The sequence below is a fragment of the Amblyomma mixtum genome, chromosome 3, assembly GCF_055824585.1.
Source record: "Amblyomma mixtum isolate Tamu chromosome 3, ASM5582458v1, whole genome shotgun sequence".
Classification (NCBI taxonomy): domain Eukaryota; kingdom Metazoa; phylum Arthropoda; class Arachnida; order Ixodida; family Ixodidae; genus Amblyomma; species Amblyomma mixtum.
In genome coordinates, this window is record NC_143014.1 from 288,799,375 (window position 1) to 288,820,748 (window position 21,374).

Sequence of the window (21,374 nt, forward strand, 5' to 3'; positions counted from 1 at the left end):
GGATGGGAGCTTGATGACTGGACGAACAGCAAATATTTGTTAATAAGTGAAGATAGATGTTGTCACGTTTTTGCCTTTTTATATTAGATCAAGAAAGCCAACATGTTTGCCTTACATAAAAACACTGCAGAGCAAGTAAATTGCAAAAAAAAAACACCACTAGCGGCTCTGACTATTATTTTGCATCGAAGGACTTTGCACCTTTCTGTACACATCTGTGACCTAGCACACAGCTATTATGGCTACTGTCTATGTATCTGAGAACGGCTTGGCGTCATTGATCTGGTCGAGCCATTGCATTCTACAAGCATTCGTTTCGGTCTCAAAGAAGTACGCAAGAGGTAAAGTCATTTATTTCACATTTAGCAGTGCACAACACCAGCAGCGTGCCTGCCTGCCGCCTCGGGCCAGTCAGTGCGTGCGCAGTGGCGGTAGCGGTACGCCCTGTGCTAGAAGTAGATACTTTTAGCATAGCACGTCCCATTGCCGCTACCATGTGCCGTGAGCCACTACCACGCATATGCAGATCCCCCAGGGGGCACCAGGTGGTGCCATGTCCCCGTCAATAGCGTGTCCACCTTGCTCGCTGTGACCAATCAGTGCGTTAATAGGGGCGGGCCACAGTACGTGGTAAGCAGTAGTGCTACACGCTATGCTAAATGTACCTAGTATCTCGCGCAGGTCGGCACTCCATCATATTATCTCGCGCTCTAGTTCAGATAAGTCGGGGAAGGCCATTGATCAATGTTATGAAGCATCGCTGGGCCAGCTGGGTGTCCATGTGGTTGTTGTAACCATAGAAACAATGCTGCCAGCCTTGGCATGAACGAGTTACTGCAAACAAGTAACCATGGTGTGCAAACTTTTGCAATGAGCTCAGAGAGGCATTTTTGATTGGTCTCACACCCAGTGATGTCAATGGGAAAGTGAAATGGGAATGAGAAGCACTGCAAGAATTGAGTTGAGGGCAGCATTTTGTTTGCTTGTATTTGGAAATCTGTTCTTTGAATAACTGCCGTTCCTATGCGACAATCCCTGTAATTCTTTTTGAGCCAGCATCTGTGGGACTTAAAGAATTCATCTGAAGTACAGCTGGCATCCCTTCAAGCAGTGTTTTATGGCACCTTTAAGCAGTCATCTCGTTGTAGTCATTGCAATTTTGCTGGCAGCATGCCGTTAGAAGTCCAAGTCCAAGTACGGCTCCGTTAATGGTGCCAGTGGATAACCCATCTGAAATGCGATGTGTTAAGGCATCTAGTGAAGCAGTGTAACATGACAATAAATGTGAAAATAATGTATATAGTATTCTTGTGCCTTGAACATTAGTGCCCTCACAGATATGCACACTGAATCTTGCATCCAGTGACTGCATAGAATACGAGAATACGATTCTGACAAGGGTGACTACCTGGCTGATACTGTCCTTCACACAGCAGCAGCTTTCTGCTTCAGCGACTCGTGTTGGAGGGTCTTGATAGCACTTGTCCTCAATATAGTTCATAGTGTCAGAACGATTTTTGCATGTGTGCACGTACTGTGCTTCATAAGAAAAGCTCTCGACTGCTTTTACTGGAATGACTGCTGGCTGTTTGGTGATAATTTGTGTTGAATTACTCGAAGTGCTGGAAAGAAGAGTGTTTGCTATATGTCTTGCACCGAAGCACCATCTCTTATCGGTACATGTACGTAATTCTCCACCTCAAAACATTCTGTTTACTGTCACAGAACTCATGGAAGTTTGTTGTGTACGTTGTGAGCATCAAAAAAGTTGCCGTTATTGGCCATGGGGCTGAAGTGAACCACCACCCTCACTCCACCTAAGTTCCCTCCACCCTCCAGTAGTGCCATCCACCATCCACCCCTCCGTCCACCTCGCCCTTCAGAAAAATTTTGTTGTATGTGTGAACCCTCAGGTTTTAGCTAAGCATTCTTAGCCCTTTCAGACATGTATTATGTATTGCTATTGAGCAAAATCAAAATTTGTGCGTATGCAGTCAGACCTCGATATAACGAACACGGATATAATGATTTGTTGGCTATATCAAATTTTTCATGAATATTCTCTTAAACACATGTATTTTCACTTGATATATCGAACACGGTTGACCCTAAAATGGATACAGTAGAATCTCGATAAATGAAAATTGTTTAAACGAAACAGCTGCTTAACCAGAACAAACTCGAGCACTTGGTTGGTTTTGTGTTAGAGCAATGTAAATAAAATCTTGTAAATCGGGACTCACATTTTCTGATCACCGCATTAACGGAACTGAAAACAGACTAGAAACCGCAACTAATTGGTTAAGTGCAGTGGCGTAGTGGTATGCATCACTGTCCCTTAGTTTCCGTTGCCGGTTTTTTCTGGTTTTCTGACTTTTCTCGCACACTGCATTGGCATCGCATCACTTGCTTGCAGTCGTATTAGGCTTAATCCTTTGTTGAGTTGTGCTGTATGTGACACTTGCAAAGTCGGTAAGCATTTCCAATGGCAGCATAGAAGTGACTGCACAATGCGCTTGCGTTGGAAAGGAAGATGGAAATCATCAAAGACTTCAAGAGTGGTCACTTTATGAAAACAGCTTTTGCGACAAAGTACGCTGTCCCCAGGAGCAGCCTGACAAGAATACTTCAGTACAAGAAGCTGCGGGATCATGTTCTGGTCCAGACAGAAAAAGACTTCAAGTGGCTAACCATGAAGATTTGGAAAAGTGCCTGTTGCTTTGGCTATGGAGAGCCTGGAGTAGAAACATTCCCATCAATGTGCCGTTTCAGGGAAAGCTGCCACTGCCGACTCGGCGGCATTTGGAGACTGGCGAGCAAGAAAGCTCCCAGAAATTCTGCAGGAGTACTCCAGAGAACATCTACAATGTAGATGAAATGGCCCTGTTCTTCAAGATGCTTCCCTCAAAATCTCTCTCATTCAAATAAGAGCAGTGAACCAGGGGGAAGCTGACAGTTCTTGTTGGTATAAGCATGATGGGAAGCGAAAATTGAAGCCGCTAGTGATAGGAAAATCGAAGCATCCTCGTTTCAAAAACTTCAGGACCTTGCCCGTTTCTTATCAAGCCATTGGCAAGGCATGGATGACACAAGCCATCTTCAGTGAATGGATTCATTGTGAGGTTGTGCACTTCTCACGAAAGAGTAGGAAAGTTTTGTTCCTTCCTGGACACGGAACAGTGATGGGTCTGAAGTTCATAATGCTTGAATTTCTTCCAGCGAACGCTACAGCACTGCTGCAGCCCATGGATCAGGGTGTGATCCAAGCGTTAGAAAGGCGCGCTTGTGCAAAAATCTTCGGAGGATGCTGTTGTGCATGGACCAAGGGAAGGAGTCTAAGGTTGATGTACTGCGCGCGTTCTAACTGCTTGATGATGCTTGGAGACAGATCAGTGCAGCAACTATTGCAAACTGCTTCAGGCATGTGTGGTTCACCATAATTGCTGAAAAACCGTGCGAGCAGGATGAGCCCGATGTCCACGATGCGGCCAGGGGCGATCTGCTTCTGGAGAATTGTAATGCACTGGGAATGCAATTGGATGACTGTGTTACGATTGACAGTGATGTGGCAACATGCCCAGAGAATACTGTGCAGAGCATTGTAGCGGATGTTTGCCACGAGGAAAGTGAAGATGAAGAGGAGGAAGATGGGCCCAAAAACCCTACCCTGACCCTACTGTAACGTTTGCGCTGGCAGAATCTGCAGTCCAGATGATGAAAAAGTTTGGATGAGAGGAAGGTTCAAAACTTCGGCACAGTGGAAGAGGCACAGCATGCCTGCAGTATCCAGAGGTCCCTAGTGAACAATCTTAATTGCTGAATATGTCACCATTCTCACTGTATATTACAGGTGGAATGAGGGATTGAATTTTTGACCATTTCTTTTTTTTAATTCCAGTAGTACTTTGGAAACAAAAATTATTCACTGCTTACTTTTGTGCTATAAAGTTATGCTAAAGTATGGTAAATGATGCTAATGCTAAAAATGATGCTAAACGCTGTCTGTGCTAAATCTCTATTCTCTGTCTAAATGGAACACCTGTTAAATGGAACATATTTTTCTGGTCCCTTGAGGTTCTGTTTAAAGAGAGTCCACTGTGTATTGAACTCCCCAGCAATAAGTGGCACCCACTCGGATGGCAGGTGGCAGGCTTCGCCACTCTACACAGGTGACTGGCGGTGGTGCGGCAAGCATTCGTGCAAGTGTTCATGCTTTAATCTCATGCTGGTGTTCAGATCACGCACTTGCCAACAGCACCAGAGAAGATAAAGCGATGTGGAGGGTTGGTAGCTAAGCAGTCAGCATGTGTTGCTCCTCTTGTATCTGTCGGCAGTAGCCCGGAAGCAGCGGAGTGGGCAGTTGTGGTGCCATTGCAGTAACCATCCTGCACTCATATTGGCTGTTGCAGGAGTGGTGAAAATGTCGATAGCTTTCGCTTTTGACATAACATTGTTCTTGCAATGCAGTTGTGAAGCGAGGAAGCCACTGTAGCTGGTTCTTGACCAAATAGCATTGTTATGTGGGGAAGACAACCTAACTGGTGCCCGGTCCTTTCACGGCCTACAGAATTGCCACGAGAACCTTCAGAAACGGCTCTAAACATTGTCTGTGTTGTGATCTCTTCACTAACTAAACTGCTCTGCTCTTGTGCGCGTTTTTCATGAAATTTTATATCATGAATTTCGGCTATATCAAACCCTTACAGTTTTTTTGTGTGTTTGCTATAATGAGGTTTGACAGTATTTCCAATCCCCTATTTAACAAAATACCATGAATGACTTCAAAAATTTTTTAAATTCACGCGCAGCCCGCACTTTCATGCTCATGCAATTTAAGGCCTATTCTTTAAAAAAAAAACACATTTATGCCCAGTTAATTATTTTTTTATTATCCGGAGCAGCACTGCACCGAAAAATCAGCTACAATGTTTTTAAAAAACTAAAAAATTCTGCCGCATGAGAGAAGAAAAAAGTTGCTAGGCGTGCAGAAGTGATTCTTTTTTTTTAGGCACAAAATTGTCCTACCATTCTGTCGAGCAGGTATTCCAAATGTTGCAGCATCACTGACTTTGTGAAAACAGCTCTAGATGCTTCAAGAAAAAGTTCAAAAAGTTGCATACACAATCTTAATTCCGAGTCACAGAGAGTTTGGGTAAAAGCATCAAAGTAATTATTGAGGGTAATTGAACTGCTTTGCAAAATTGTCATTTCAGATGTATGATCTTCCCATATTTTTTTTTTACTATCTGTTCCCTGGCACTGTTCCCTTTTGATGTTCATTACAGTTATAACATTTTGTTATGACTCAGTAGACCAGCATAAAGGTACCGTAAAATTCCGAGCAAGCGCCCCCTCACCAGCAAGTCGAAATCACTGGCAAAGTAAGGGGGTGGGTGCTATCCCAGAACAGCGCTGAAATTCAAGATGGCGGCGACATTTTTCCGCCAGGAAAAAAAAAACGCAGTGCACATGGGTTTAAAATTTTATTTAGCTCCAGCAACATGAACTTTATTGAGCGAAAGATTGCTAGGTCAATTACTCTCGAAACCATCAAAAGAATCCTCCGAGTCAGTCGCAAAAAAAAGTTCACAACATTCCGCTCGAAGCGCACCCCGGTCTTCTGGTGCTACGGCTCCAACGTCTGCCAATCGGCCATGCAGGTCGCCGTCCTCCGAGCCATCGAGTGTGTTAGTAATTCCGCATCCCTTGAAGGAGCGTGCCACAGTCTCCTCAGGTACAGCAGCCCATGCCTCGGCAACAAAATCAAGAACATGCTGGCGCGACGGCTTCTTCAGGTTTCCTTTGGGCGTCCTCTCTTCTTCGCGCATATATTCTTCCCACAAACGCCGTAGGGTGGACTTGAAAGGCTTGTTCCAATAAACGTCAGCCGGCTGCAGGATGCTAGTGCACCCCGGGGTGCAGGCACATAGAGCACATCGGTATCACGCTCCTCGAAAGGATTCTTGGCAGCTTCTGTTTTATGGATGGGCGCCTGGTCCAGTACCAGTAAGCGGCGCATGTCATCGACGTTTGGGCCCCATGTGGGTCCCATGTGTCGTTCGCCGGTGCGAACGACACATGGGAACGAGCATGGATGGGAACGAGCATGCGAATGGCTTAAAAAGCAGGATTGGATTGGACTGGATTCTTGGACTGGACGGGGTAGACCAGTGTTGCTTGGGTGCGGTGCGTGATAACGGCCGGGGGAGGGGGCGCTTTCCCGGAACGGCGCGGAAATGTGAAATTGGCAGTGATTTTAGGGGGGGGCCCTTGCATGGGTGGGGGCGCTTGTTCGGAATTTTACGGTAGGTCAGAGAGCGTAACTGAAAATGCGTAACTGAAAATGCAGTACCAGCCTTGTGTCTGTCTCTGCCTGATCCTGACCGTTTTGTACTGCCAAAGATGGCAAAAAGTCATGAATCAGTCAGCCCAGGGGAAAGGTTTATCTTCAGTGGAGCGGAAGTGATAGAGCATGCCTGCAGAGGCCCCTAGTGAGCAACCTTTGCGTGCAGGTCGGTGCCCTGGTGTGGGCCCAGCTGGGCTCTGCACGCCACTGGCCAGCCGTGGTGGTGGAGGCATCCATGTGTGGCCAGAGACCAGCTGCAGCTGGCCGCCTGTGGGTCTGCTGGCTGGCCGAGTACAAAGTCTCCCAGGTGGGTTTCTCTGGACGACTGTTTTTGTGGGACTTCCCTCTGCCTGAATATAAGCCTTGCAAGCCGTGGGATAGTTGTTGGCAGAGGCCCTCAATGCCAACTTAGTGTGTGCCGTAAAAAGGCTGCAGGTAGGGCAGGGTACGAAATTGGCCTCAGTTTCGCATTCACAGCTGTCCATTTTGTTGTTTGCTTTTGCGTAATAGTGCATGCAGTGAGGTGCAGGTGGTGCAGTGCTGCAAGAATCCAAAGGACCATGGTGTGCCTCAGCATGGGAGGTTGTGTATGTGACAGAGTGTTTTTTTTTTCATTAGTGTTACCAGGTGTTAGCAGATACACTGCGTTTGTCTTCTTTGATAGGAGGTTTAACCTGGTGTCATTGTCATTGATTATGGACAGTCTGATTTGTATAATTTATGCACACCACTCACGTTGAGAGTGCAGGAACAACGGGGGTTGTTTATTCAGCGTTCACCATATACATCTCTTTGGGGGCGCTGGTGTTGCACCCAGGGTGCCGTAACAACCACTGAACACAACCAATACCATTACACCATCCTTCCTTCGGGGCTAAACAAAGTACACACAAGCAACTACTCATTCAACTGCTGAAAATGTTCATCATAGGTAAGGCACCTCTGATGTCGAATAGTTCTTGCTGATCGCCTGGTTGCGCACTCATTGGCACTCGATGAGTTCCTTTGTGTTGCTGCAGGTGAAGGTTGAGCATGAGTCGGGGTTGGCGCGGGCTCACTGGTATCAGGAACTTGGGCCTCCGCCACAGGATCGGCTTGAGATGCACCCAGGCCAGCCTCGTTTGGGTCATCTCTTTCCACAAAGGAACCTTTGATTGGGAGCCGGTGTATCTTGTTGCGTCGTAACTCGTGTCCGTCTTCAGTTATGACCAGTGATGACCGTAGAGCTGCATTCCCCCGCACCCGACCTTTCTGCCCCATCGTCCATTTTCTCTTAGCCGCACCAGGTCACCTGTCTGCAGTGGCTGCAGATGCCTTCCCATGTAGCAGTCGTGCTTGCGTTTGACAGGTTGAGCAGGGACAACAGGTGCAAAGTATGGAAGTCTGGACCTAATGTGTCGTTCCATGAGCAACTTGCCGGGACACTGGCCATCTTCCAAGGGTGCTGACCTGCAACTCAACAAGTGAAGCCAAAAGTCTTGGTTAGAGTCGGATGTCTTCTTGAGAATGCGTTTCACAGCCTGCCCCCCTTCTTTGCTAGACCAATATAGCGGGTAAAGGGGGGGCTGAAGGTAGTATGTTTGAAGCCTTACTTCTCAGCAAACTGTGGAATGCCCTTGATCTCAATTGTGAGCCATTGTCACTGCTGACTTCTAAAGATATACCGTGCTTTGCAAACATGCTGCCCAATGCTGCTATGACAGTTTCTGTTGTGATTTCTATGAGCCGTTCCACTTCAGGAAAACTGGAGAATGCGTCATATGCTATCACATAGAAATTACCACCATACCCGAAGTGATCAACCCCTACCCTTGCCCAGGGCAGGCTTGACAATTCTCGCATGAGCAGTGGCTGTTTCAGCTCCTGGTACACAAATAGTTGGCAGATGTGACAACTGCGAATCAAAGTTGCAATGTCAGTACCCAAGCCTGGTCCTAAGACCAACCTTCTTGCCCTAGCTTTGCATTTGTTAATGCCGAGATGGCCATCATGGATTCTTCCAAGTGTTCTTTTATGTATAGTACGGGAAATGCCCACTTTTGTGCCTTTGAACAGTACTACAGTAACCTCACGTAGCTCACCAGCTAATGGCTTGTATGGCCCAGGCAGTGGCCGGTCTTCATGAAGGCAACGTACCACCTCAGCCAGTTCAGGGTCCTGTGCAGTTTCACGAACCAGCTGGGACCTTGTGACGTCACTGACCAGGCTGTGCTGCATCTCAACTGCATGCACTTCCACGTCCATCAGTTCGGTGTTGCCAGGCTTGCTGGTGATCAGGGCTCTCAAGAGTACATCTGGTGCCACCAACTGCTTTTCAGGAGCAGTTGAAACTCATACTTCATGAGCCTTATAAAAAAGATGCAAACGGGGTGGCATATCCCCCACACTTTTCGGGGAAATTGCAATGAGAGGCTTATGGTCAGTCTCTGCTAGAATATGTTGACCATACACAAAATGGTGGAATTTTTCAAGACCAAACCTTACTGCCGAAGCCTCTTTTTCAATTTGTGAGTAGCACGTTTCAGCGCTGGACAGAACTGTAGAAGCATAAGCAATTGGCCGCCACCTTTCAGGGTGCTTTTGTAAAAGTGCCACCCCAAGTCCGTACTGAGAGGCATCACTTGACACCTTTACGGGCTTCCCTGTGTCATACAGTGCAAGGACAGGACTTGTGCACAAGCAAGCTTTTAGCATCTCCCACTTTGCCTGATGCGTGTTGGTCGTCTCGTAGATTGCGTCATCCCTGATGACATCCCGCATCAAGGTAGTAGTAGCAGACAGGTTAGGCAGATATTTTCCTAGATAGTTTATGAATCCGAATCACCTCTGCACAGCAGTCTTGGCTGTCTGCAATGGAAAGTCGTGAATGCTTTGAACCAGTGCTGGGCTGAGAGAAAGGCCTGTGGTGCTCATAACATCACCAAGGAACTCTATTTGCTTCAGTCCCAGTTTACATTTGTTCAGGTTCAAGGTGAACCCCCTGCTCCTTGGCCCTCTCCAGCACTGCCAGCAACCTCTTGTCACGTTCTTCTCGTGAGACTCTAACCCCAGGGAGTCCCTCTAGGTAGGATCTGACACACTCTTCTGAAACACCTCTGGAGCTGAGGCTGTTCCAAATGGCAGCTGAAGACACTGGTATCTCCCAAAGGGAGTGGCAGGCACACATATCCTTACTGTTTCAAAGTCCAGTGGGATCTGGAAGTCCGAGTTGGCATCCAGAGCTGAGAACCATTCGGCATCTGCGAACTCTACCTCAAAATCCTCCCATTTAGGCAGCTGGTAAATTTCTCTCTTTGCTCTCTGATTTATGGCTCTGGGGTCTAGGCAAAAGTCCAGTTGACCATCCTTCTTCAAAGCAAGCAATGACCAAGGGGCTTGCCCAGTCCGTAGGTTCATGCACCTTCTTGATTATGTTTGCCTTGGACAAACTCTTCAGCTCCTGCTCTGGTGGCCACAGCAGTGCCTGTGGGACTCAACAAGGTGTTTGTACTGCAGGGGTGGTTTCATCCTTAAGCCCATATGGTAAGTCTATTTTTACACACCCCAGACCGTGGAGTACCTCCGGATACTGCGACACGATGCCTTGACTGGTGACAGTGGAAACGTGGCTGAAAAAGCCGAACAGTTCACTGGCACAAAGTCCTAGGATGGGTGTGTAGGATTTCTTTACAATCAAAAACTCGACCACGTGTTCCGTGCCGTCACAGGCTAGCGACAATCATGCCTTTCCATTGTGCGCAATGACGCCGCCATTGTAACTGCTCAAAGTTGTCGGGGACGTCAGAAGTGGCATTGTCTTTCTTACCTGCTTCCTGCAGGAGAATGGTAAAAGGTTTGCCTGCACCCCAGTATCAGTTTTCTGCTCGACATCAATACCTCTCACCTTCACTGGTGCTAGCTGTGCTATCTACTCAGGTTTGGCTCCAGCTGTGAGGCTGCCCACCACTAGGATATCAAATTCATCCTCATTGATTTGATCCTCATGAACTTTGTGGAAGGCTGACTGCATGCAGTGTGCCTCAAAATGGCCTCTTTACTTGCGGCACTCTTCACTCGCTGCCGGGAAAGCCGGTCCCTTGTGAACATAGGTGCACTTGTCACAATGTTGTTTGGTTGGCACTAGGGCCAACTCTGTCCCCCGTTTCTGAAAGCCTTGGTTGATGTCGTGAATTACATTCTCTTGTTCACCCCACAGTTTACTCTGCTTGGTCAGTATCTCATCAGTCTTGCACATGTCAAACGCCTTCTGCAGAGTTAAATCCTGTTTATGCATAGCAGTCTTTGGCGTAGCTTCTTGTTTGCTTTGCCATATACGATTTGATTGCGGATCATGGAGTCTGTCAGACTGCCGAATTCACAGGTCTGCGCTTTAAGCAACAGATCGTGCTAGAACTGCTTAAATGGCTCTCCCTCAGTCTGCTCTCACATGCGAAGCACAAATCGCTCGTAAGTTTCATTGTTCTTGGGCGAACAGTAGTCCTGGAACTTTTGTACTGCTGTGGCAAAGGTAGGCTGGCCTTTTGATGGCTTGCTCACCCACCACATCGGTGCCATCGCCGTCATGAAAATTTCCAGATGCTGCTTGAACAGGCGCCAGTTCTTGGCAACATTTCTGGCGAACTCGAGTGATTCTGGGGCCTTCAGACCCTCCATCTTCACGTGTCTTCGTCACTTCACTTCTGACACCATGTATCGTTTGTGCAGACCAGTCACATCAAGAGTGCAGGAGCAATGGGGGTTGTTTATTTAGCGTTTGCCGGATACATCTCTTTGGGGGTGCTGGTTGCCAGAAACACCACTGAACACGACAAATACCAATACATGATTATTTAGCTGTAGCAGTTTGCTGTGATGCATTTTTAAGGCCCCTAAGTTTGTGTAGAGGAAAATTCCTAATTCTGCTGATGCCAACAAAAGAATCTGCGGAATTCTGCTAATGCAGAATTAAGAATCTGCGAAATTCTGCGGGAAGCATAGGACGCATGAAAGAAACATGCAAGTTTATTTTTTTGCATGCCTTGCATGCTGCAGAGGTACATCTAAAATTGAAGGTGGCTGTTGTAACTCAGCATCAAGTTATGTTTCGTGGTATCTGCACTCAAAGATCGGCGGTTGTTTGAAACAAGATCTGTGTAATGACTGCAATCGAAAAGCGTGTTGAGGTTGCTTCTTCCATTGCAGCCCAAAAAGACGGGACATCAAAACCTTCACCTCGTTCATCTTGCTTAGAATGAAATGGTGCGAGGTCTCAGTCACTGGATTTCAGTTCTTGAGCTGTTTTCGGTACATTTACCATCCAGCAGCCAGGTCTGACAGTTCTTGACTTAGTACAGGCACGCTTGCAAACTCCAACCTTTTTTTCTGATAGAAGCCTGACCTGCGGTGGATCCTCCTTTGGCTACGCTTGGCCTGAATGGTTTGGGATTTTTTTAGAGTCATATTAATACTTTTAAAGTTTTGCTGCGGTCTCAAACTCTCCCTCATGTTATATTCGTGCAAATAACATAAGGTAGTCATTTCCCCATCATTCTGTTATTCCTACAATCAAAATGTGAGAATTTGGCTGCCAACACTAAATTTCATGAAATATACTTAAATCTGCTATTTTTCGCAGAATCACTGGAAGCTGGGGGCCAATGCATTGTAGAAAGACTTTGTGGAGCTCGCAACCCTGTCCAGGTCACTAGCACTTCTGTTGTTCACATGCACTGTGCGAGCCATAGTATTGTATGCAGTGAATGAAAAGGGATTTGGTGTGGCTGTTTCAGTATGGCCGTATGAAACACGGCCTGAGGTTCTCTAGCATCTTTAGTTAAAAACAGCTTTGTACGAGAGTGAGTGCAGCATTGCCAGCCTGTGAGTGATGTTTTTGCACCTTCCCCTTCTCTACCTTCAGAGAACCTTCATTCACAGTGGTGTGCAATTTGCTTTGAATGAGCTAGCTCGCTGCTTGTACCTTCATGCTCAGTATAAGCTGCAACACACAAGATGTGGTAGGAGCTCAGTTTCTGAAGTAGTGTGAGCTTAGCATTGCTGGAAATTGATGCATTTAGCGGTCGATGTGAAGAACCAAGTACGCTGAATGTTTCTGCAAGTTTGGTGCTCCGTGTGAAGGTGCATTGATTTACTATCAAGAGGAAACCAGCTGGTTCCCTGCAGATGTGTTGCAAGTTGCATTGAGTGCGATAGAAAAATGGTGGCAGGTCAAACACTAGGGATAGCTGGTATTCACAGGAAAAAATAATTACGAAATATTTTTGTGACTCGGAAAAACATGTGACAGAGCTAGTGGGGACCCAACAGTTATGGCCAAAGTGTAGAAACTTTTTTTGTCAACAACCACCACTGTAGATAATGGCCTTCTGGTACACGAAATTTCCCAAGCGTGGTCAAACAAGCTGAGCCAGACCAGGCCAGTTGGTGAGCATTTCTTGGGTTGGCGCACAAGTATTACTTGGACAGAACATGTAGAGCGCCGAGATTACATGAGCACAAGCACCTAATTTTTGGGTCCCTACTTTCTTCTTTGTAACGATGCGCTGCCATGGTGGCTCAGTGGTTATGGCACTCAGCTGTTGACCCGAAAGATGCATTATTGATTCCGGCTGCTGAACTCGAATATCGATGGAGGCGGAATGTTAGAGGTGCGTGTACTGTGTGATGTCAGTGCACCCCACGTGGAATTTCCAGAGCCCTTAACTACGGCATCCCTCATAGCCTGAGTCGCTTTGGGATGCGAAACCCCCGTTAACCAAACCATTTGTAGCGATGCATAATACATTAATATACATGGATCACGATGTGGTATTCGCCTACAAGCACTAATAATTTGTAATCGAATTTTTCTCTCATGCTGGTTCGGTTTTAGTATGCACAGCTGAACGATGGCTGTGAAGTCAAAGGTACGTGTAGGCGACACGAGGCATAAAAAAAGTGATATAATCGCTGCTTCGTCATTTTCATTCACTACAACACTAAAGCCAGCCTTCCTGAAGAGTGGGAATGACAACGAATGAAGAAGTAATGGTTATATTGCAGTTTATTTATAACTCTTGCGACCTGTGTGAAACTTTGACATCACAGCGCTGTTGAAACCGAAACAGAATGAGAGAAAAATTTGATTATAAATTATTAAGTGGTTTTAGGTGAATACCACATACTATGGCTACCAGATATGGCTACCAGAGCCATATCTGGAAGTTGGATGCTCACTCCGGTTTTTGGGAAAGTGCACAAATAGATATTAGGGGTCGTATTTTAGAAGACTATTCTGTCAAATATTGTCTGCCTGCTGAATACAGGCAAAAACAGATACTGTTCTCCAAGCTCGGGAAAAATGAGCTGTATAGACTTTTCTTTTAGTTCACCATCTGCTTTTGTGGAGCTTAAATGGGATGTCGTTGACAACCCGTATGTAAGTGATCACCTGCGTGTAGTAATCAGCTTGTCGCCGTCACTATCAATCACCTCAAACAAACCACATCGTTGGAAGTTTTGTTATCATTACTGCCCTTTGAGGTGCGCAGGAACATGTCACGACTGACCCTTTCCTTTAAAATTTATCACTTTAATGAAGGTCTAAAAAGTGCTGTTCATCCGGTTTACCTACATTTCATCACGCATTGATCATGCGCACAAGGTCGGCATCCCACTTTGCCATACCACTGCTTGCTCGGCATCTTTCATCCCCAGAGCATCATTGGAGTGGAACCACCTGCCAGCAACTTTACTTACTACTAACAAAAGGGTGGAAATTTGGGCTGGTTGGTGCATGATCTGACGCTGACAGCGTCGTGTCCCTCTCTCTGCTTCATCCCCGTTTGCGCTGTTCTTTAGCCTCAGACTACTAACAACATTGAAGAATTTATAAGGCTGTTAAGGGAACACTTTGCAGTTGATTAGAATATTTTTATTTTTTTCACACTGTAATCCTGCGTGGCGATGGAGCTGATTTTTCATTTTTAAGCACTACTTTATTGTTCTTGATAACATTTATATATTGTTCTTGGCAATTGCATTGTCGTTGGTTGCTACTCTTGCGACTGTTTCTAAACAGCATGAGCCTTGCGATACTGTGGCTTGTATCATTTTCTCACCCTAATACCTTTATTCTACAACGCATATTTTTTTACAGCAATATGTTACGGGTATTTCCTTTGCCCCATAAAACTGTGTAATGATGTTGCGATATTTTAATCTGCATGCGTTCATTATTGCTGGAAAAGCGTGTTCAGCATTGTTTTTATGTATCACTTTGCAACTGCTTACTCCCCTCTTTTTTGCCCTCTGAATTGGCCATGAGGGCCATAAATAAATAGCTGATGGGGAGCTTTCTCGAGAAAAGACACCCTTAGAAAAAATATTTGCGGACCATCTCAGTGTTGACCAACTCATTGAAATGTTCTCATAGCCTCTCTCATAGCCTGAGTCGCTTTGGGACGTTAAATCTTGTAAAACCAACCAATCGACCAGCAGTGAACCACCACTCGTAGACAGAAGAACCATGCTTACATGCACTAATGTCCTAAAATACCGTTCACTACCAAAACATCTCTCCTACCCCATAGTTACAAAGTGCCTATCCAACAACTGTTTAACAACAAGTCCTATGCAGTCAGACCACTCCTCCTCCGCTTTGAAGAAAAATGCAGCAAAGAGTTAGGTACAGTCAAGCCCACTTATAACAATATTCAAGTGCCATGGAAATACCATTGTTATAACCAATAATTGTTATAACAGGGTTGTGTATGAAAAAAGGAAAAGATAACAAACTTCAGAGCATTTATTGGCAGTAAATACCTGGAGGGGTTTGATTGTTCTCATGCCTGTAAAAGCTCATTAATTCGAACCTCAGGGGAGCGAAAAAATGTTCACCGATGACCAAAGCACCACCATCACTGCATTGGCGGGAGCTTCGCGCACTTCCAAGTCACAGGAATCAAGCCGGCCTTCCAGAAGTGATTCTTGCAGGAAATTTAAGAAGCATGCAGAACCAAGGGTGTGGCCTACGGCTGACAAGAGAAAAACCGTGCTGGCTGCACATGCGCGCACTGCACCGACTGATTTGGAGTACGCATGGCACACGTAGCCAATGCAGCAATGCAGCAGCTCCCCTGACGCAATGGCTCCTGTCCCTGGGGCACGTGAAATTTGTGAAGTGGGGACCATGGGGAAGTTAGCGAAGAACAGGGGAAGATGAGACAACGTATGCACTGCCAGTGCCAGCCGTAGCTCAGAGTGTATAAACAAAGAAAAACGCATCTGCACATTTTTTTCTGCGAGGGGCACACCTCTCAGAAACGTTAATAATGAACTGCTCCACCAAGACTACGTACCATGCTCCCTACTTTCTTCTCTGCATGGGCGTTTTGCTCAGGGGAACACATCCGTCGTTTCTCCTGCCTGTGTGTCATTGCGACATGCAAGCATCCTTGGCGCGCCCCATGGCAGTGTTTCTGAGTGCGTGGTCACGGGTTCTTTTGCTTTCGTGGCTCCGCTGCTCCGGCTCAGTCCGTTGGTCAGCCACACGCGCGCGCTTTTGTGTTGTAAGCACGGTTTTGCTGGTGTGGTTGTAGCATTTTCATGTTTTTTTTCTAATATGGTTGACACTAAATTACCAGATTTAATTGTTATAACCAATAATGTGCCTTGACAGCATTGCTATAAGCAGTTCATTTTACCATAGAACACATAGTAAAGCTGATGGTGCCGCGACTGACCATTGTTATACCCAATATATTGTTATAACCAGTATTGTTATAAGTGGGCCCGACTGTATACTCAACACACTGCCCAATATTGCCCTGAGACCCTGCCCACTGCCACCCAGGTACACCTTCCCTTCTGTATGCGATCATATGTTGACAGACATCCACAAAAAGCAATCTCCACATATAATGCAGGAGCTTTTGAGAGTGAACGAATAGTACAAGAATTACGCAGATTTTTACACAGACGGCTCTAAAACTGCACCCTGCATTGGGAGTCCGCTAATGCAAGGGAAAGAAGAAAAAGTGTCGGGCTACCTGAGTGCGCATCAGTTTCGGGGCAGAAGGTTACGGCATTGCTGTTTCAGTTAAGGATATAATTGAGAAAAACATAGAAAAATGTGTTGTCTGCTCCTACTCCCTGAGCGTAATTACAATGCTAAACTCCAGAAAGGCATTTCCCTATGCAGTTCCTGTATGCAGAAACCCATAATAGGACTTCATAAAGACTTCGTAAAGACTTCATGAAACCTCTAAAAAAATAAACTGAGAAAAATGGCAAGCTTCATGGGACAACAAAGCTAACAATGAGCTGCATTTTGTAAAGCCCGTTCTGGGTGAATGGAAGACCTGTGTGCATCAGGAACACTTTATAGAAGTAATTTTATGTCATCTCTGCATTGGACACAAATACACCTTATACACAACTTCCCACTGACAAAGGAGAAGCCAGTCTGTGAAAAATGAGGAGATGAACTTACAATTAATCACATTTTATTCTCATGCATGAAACTTGAAAGAATAACGAAAAAGTACTTCACCCAATTTTACAATGAATGCTTTCCTTTTCACCCAACACTGGTTTTAAGCAACAATGCACTTGTTATGACATCTTATGTTTTTAGCTTTTTAAGCGAAGCAGGTTTTCACGAGAGACTATAAATTCTGGTCCACTGCTTTGCTCCACTTTTTCGCACACCTCAGCCACCTTCTCAGTCCTGAGAAGAATGCAGAGGTCTTTACTTGATTTGTTGGGAGCCAAGGATGGCCGCTGAGGTTACTCGACCTTTTTTAAAGGTTTCAATACCAGCAATTTCTAAAATTTCTTTCCCAGCATTATGAGGTAGTAGCCACTAACTTTTTAGGCCCTTTATACTACTGATTTTTTTTTCACTTTTTTTTGTAACACTCTGCCAAAAACAATTTTCTTACAACTTGAGCTCGGCACATAATAGCCTTAGATGCTTATGCACCACTAAACACAACACAAAACAATTAATATTGCACTAATACAGAGTAGTGTAGCTTTGCTAATTTCATGTGTACTGCTTTGCTTTATATCAGTTTATTAATTTGCCGTTTCACTGTCCTTTGTTCAGTTCACAAGCCGCTAGGGTGGCTCATTGTTTATGGTGCTCGGCTGCTGACCCGAAAGACGCGGGTTTCATCTTAGCCGTGGCGGTCGCGTTTCGGTGGAGGCAAAAGGCCAGAGACCCCTGTTCTGTGCGATGCCAGTGTGCGTTAAAGTACCATAGGTGGTAGAAATTACCCGGAGCTCCTTCACTACAGCATCCTTATAGCCCAAGTCGCTTTGGGATGTTAAACCCGATAAACATAAACATCTTTTCAGTTCACAAAAAAGGAATGCCTTGACACTGTGACAGGTAATACTGGGATATCAGCTCTGTGATGTTGAGAAGTAAACTTGCACTGTTAGTTGAGATTTACAGAATTTTAAATACAGGATATTTTTTTCTTATTGCTGCTGTTATGAGTGGACCTGTGGTGTGTTCGATTTTCAACAGGCATTTTCATGGTGTAGAAAAAATTTGCAGCACAAATGAAACTTACACACAAGAGCAGGAACCAGCTGGTTCAAACCACTGGCATTTTCAGAGGGCCAGGTGCGATTAATGATGGGGGACAAAGACCGAAGATTTGACGGGATGATTGCACATCTTTTGAAATGCTTGTTCCTTGTCTTCAGTTGTGCTGAGTTTTCTGAGAATGAACATACATAGACTTGCCAGACCTTCATTTGACAGGCATGTTACCTGCCAGAGGTGGTTGGTACCTTTGACGGAAGGACTTCATCATGCCATCAGGGTGTCAGCTGCAACACAAGCAACAGCACACTGGTGCTGTGCTGTCCTTTCTTTGACATTCATGCCCACTCAAAGGATACTGTCACTTGGGTGCACCACTTGCATGTGCCTACTACAACAGCCAACCTAACTTTTTTGGAAATGGTCTGAATAATTAAACTGTCCAAAAAATCCGTGTACTTGAAAAAATCACACTACTGAGATAAAATTGCATTGAAAAAGAATCGCTAATTTTGCCCTCTGCTGTGCTGCATGCACAAACAATAATATTCTAACTTGTATCTGAGTCAAAATCGTGCTTCTGACAAGTCTGGACAGCATGTATCCTCAGCACACTGCACGTTACCAGTAATGTTTGCACGGTTAGCAGGTTAATGCCCTGAGCCATACCGGTGGTGGGCAAGCAACTCAGCCCTAGCACGCTGTAGTGCGAATTTCTCGCCGCCTCTCATGCCCCACATGAGGTGAGGAGAAAGTGCATTTCCAAGGCAGCGATAGCCGGGCAGACAGAGGGGGGAATATGTGAGAAGTGGAAGACTCCACAACCCCCCTTTCCTGCTCCCCATTCCCAGGATCACGGTGGCATCTGAGCCATGACCGACGCTTCTGCTATCATGTTATCATTGTAATCACGTGTTTATCTTCCTAAATTGTGTTTGTTGTTCCACCATTGCTACACGGGACCATGGTGCAGAGGGCCTCAAAGGGAAAAGTAGTGTGTGCTGTTGTCTGGAGTGGCAACGGTAAGGCATAGTAATTACCGTGCCTAACCAAACCAATCAATTCAAAATGGTGCATAATGTCCATGATTGCTCGGCAAAAAAATCTGAAATTCCATGCGAGTCTGAATTATTGGAGCCCAGAAAATTGGTCAGGTTACTGTATTCAACTGGGTGGTGCTGGGACGCTGTTTTGTAGTTTGTGTGGCAGTATTCATCCCAGGCGTCAACCGTGCCATGTCTCATTCATGCACTCATGGAGTCTGTGGTTTATTACAGCATACCTGTTGTATGTCCATGTTAAGCATTGTTTTAATTCATTGCACAATTCTGAGCTGATTTAACCACTATAGACATTGTTACGAACTGTGAAGCGAACATTGTGACACCATTTTTTTTTTCTGCGCACCTGCATTGAAGTTGAACACAGCCTATAGTATTCCAAGGCTACACTTACCTATGGTCTACAGAAGCCTCATTTTGCCCTGTTCCACCAGCAACAACCGTTTTTACCATCTCTCTTTTTTCTGTGCTTCTGTCAAACTGCACATCTTGGTGCCTTGAGGCGAACACATCAAAATGGCATTGTGTTAGCAGGAGCAGTGAACTTCATTTTCGTTTTGTTCCTTTGCTGCTTGTTATTTGTTTCTCCTCTTTTAAGTTTTTGTTGGCTAAGGTGTATCAAAGATTGCATTAAGGTTTGTCACAGCGCAAAAAGGACAGCGCACGCACACAAGAACTGGACACTCACAGTACTCCCTATAAATTTATGAGTTTATTCAAGAAGTCATAAATTTATACAAAGGTTACAGCATGACAAAACCAAATCATGATAGCGAAGCATAGAAGGTCACCATGTGACATGAGAGTGAGAGATTTACAATCTGTCAGATTACTATTCAACTTCTTTCCTTGAATTATGATGCTTTGCAATATGGCAGGCCTCTCTTGTCTCCCTCTCTAGCTAGGATTTGTCCTTGGCCAAAATCTGCCACACTTGGTATATCGACTGACATTTCTGTTCGCTGCAGATGCTACTATGGGCAGCCAGGTTGGCAGATACGATTATATTTTCAACTATCTTTTGTGCACTTGCGGGTGCACATTAACACTTCTGTCCATCTGCCCAACATAAAAGGCACCACACGGGAGGGGCAAAGAATAAACGACTTGCTTCTGTGCTTGGGACCAACCGGTTTTGATAATTGATGTGACATGAGTACCCAGGAGTGTAAGGAGCAAGGGGTGCATTTACAAGCCTAACTGTTTTTTTTTAGTAGTGGAAAATATAACATTAGCTTGCTACTGACTATGTATTTGCTTGACAAAATGAGCGTTGCAACATATCCCTTTGAGTGATAACAAGGACGAAACTTGTCGTCTTCAACGTAGCTGGCGTTTTTTAATGCATTGTCACATCACTCTTACGCACTGTGAAGAGTCCGCTCTAGTAGCTGAGTGCTGTTGTGCTTTTGCTGTTCATATAGCATGCTCGTAGAATCAGCCGACTCGTATGTTAGTGCACCTTTTGCTGGTCACTAAATGAATCGTGATGAGAATTTGATGAAATTATGAATGTAGTTACTGGGAAATCATACCTCAGAAGCTGTTAACCTGAAGAATATAAGTGTAACTTGATAGAACATTTTTATTGGTTATGGCTTTCACCTTATCAGTCGGAAATAATGATTTAAGAATGTATTATTGAGGCTGTACTGTATATACCTTACCTCCCTCCCCAAGAACATCAAGTTCCCAAGCGCTGAACAAAAATCCTTTAGGGAAGCTTAGGCGGCAGTTGTATATGAATGCTTACATTGGTTGATGACTACTGCACACGTAGCCTATGTAGCAGAAATGTAGCCTTATTTCTCACACTTATCTGCTATACAAATTTCAAATTCTACCTGTATGATTTTCATGGTGCCCAAATGCCGTTGGCTTTTGCAAGTCCCTGTGATTGATTTTTACATTGTGCTTTCATGCTTCATTCTCGTTTCTCGCATTACAATTCGGAGTTTGGAGCATGATTTTGCCTTTCAGTACATGGCACCAGCTAGCTAGTTGTGGCCATGGGGTGTGCTGCATTGTTGCATTGACTAATGAATGGGTTCATCATGTTTAGTGAGGCCAAAGGCCTGAAAAGACAGAAATGCAAGGCGTGGAGTGGGCAGCAGTGGAAGTGCTGCACCAATTGCGTCATGCTGTGCCAATTTGATCTCGTGTGCCAAGCTGCGCGTAAACGGCAATTTACGCCCATTGCAAGTATACAGAGCCAAATTTAGCCGAGTGTTATTGTCGGCTGGGCAACACTGGGCGCTCGCTACGAAACGGATTCAACCGCATTCGCATCGACAGTTGGGTTCGCTCATGGGGTGGTGCCTGCTCATGGTGGTCGGTGCGGCTGTCACGAAAGGCTTGTACAAGGATGAGTAAAAATAAGTACTTCTAACTGTTATCTGATAATATAACTTGAGCGCGGCCAGTATTGTGAACT

General features: G+C 45.3%; 1 protein-coding gene and 1 pseudogene across 1 annotated transcript in view; one reads left to right on the forward strand and one right to left on the reverse strand.

The window, feature by feature from the left end:
* Window positions 1–21,374, forward strand: part of LOC149355114 (DNA (cytosine-5)-methyltransferase 3B-like) — a 139,503-nt gene that overhangs the window by 13,929 nt on the left and 104,200 nt on the right. Inside the window, exon 3 of the mRNA XM_089577599.1 lies at window positions 6,513–6,653. Within this exon, the coding sequence (XP_089433725.1) occupies window positions 6,513–6,653 (141 nt within the window). The remainder of the gene's footprint in view (window positions 1–6,512; window positions 6,654–21,374) is intronic.
* Window positions 7,244–11,545, reverse strand: LOC149355116 (uncharacterized; annotated as a pseudogene).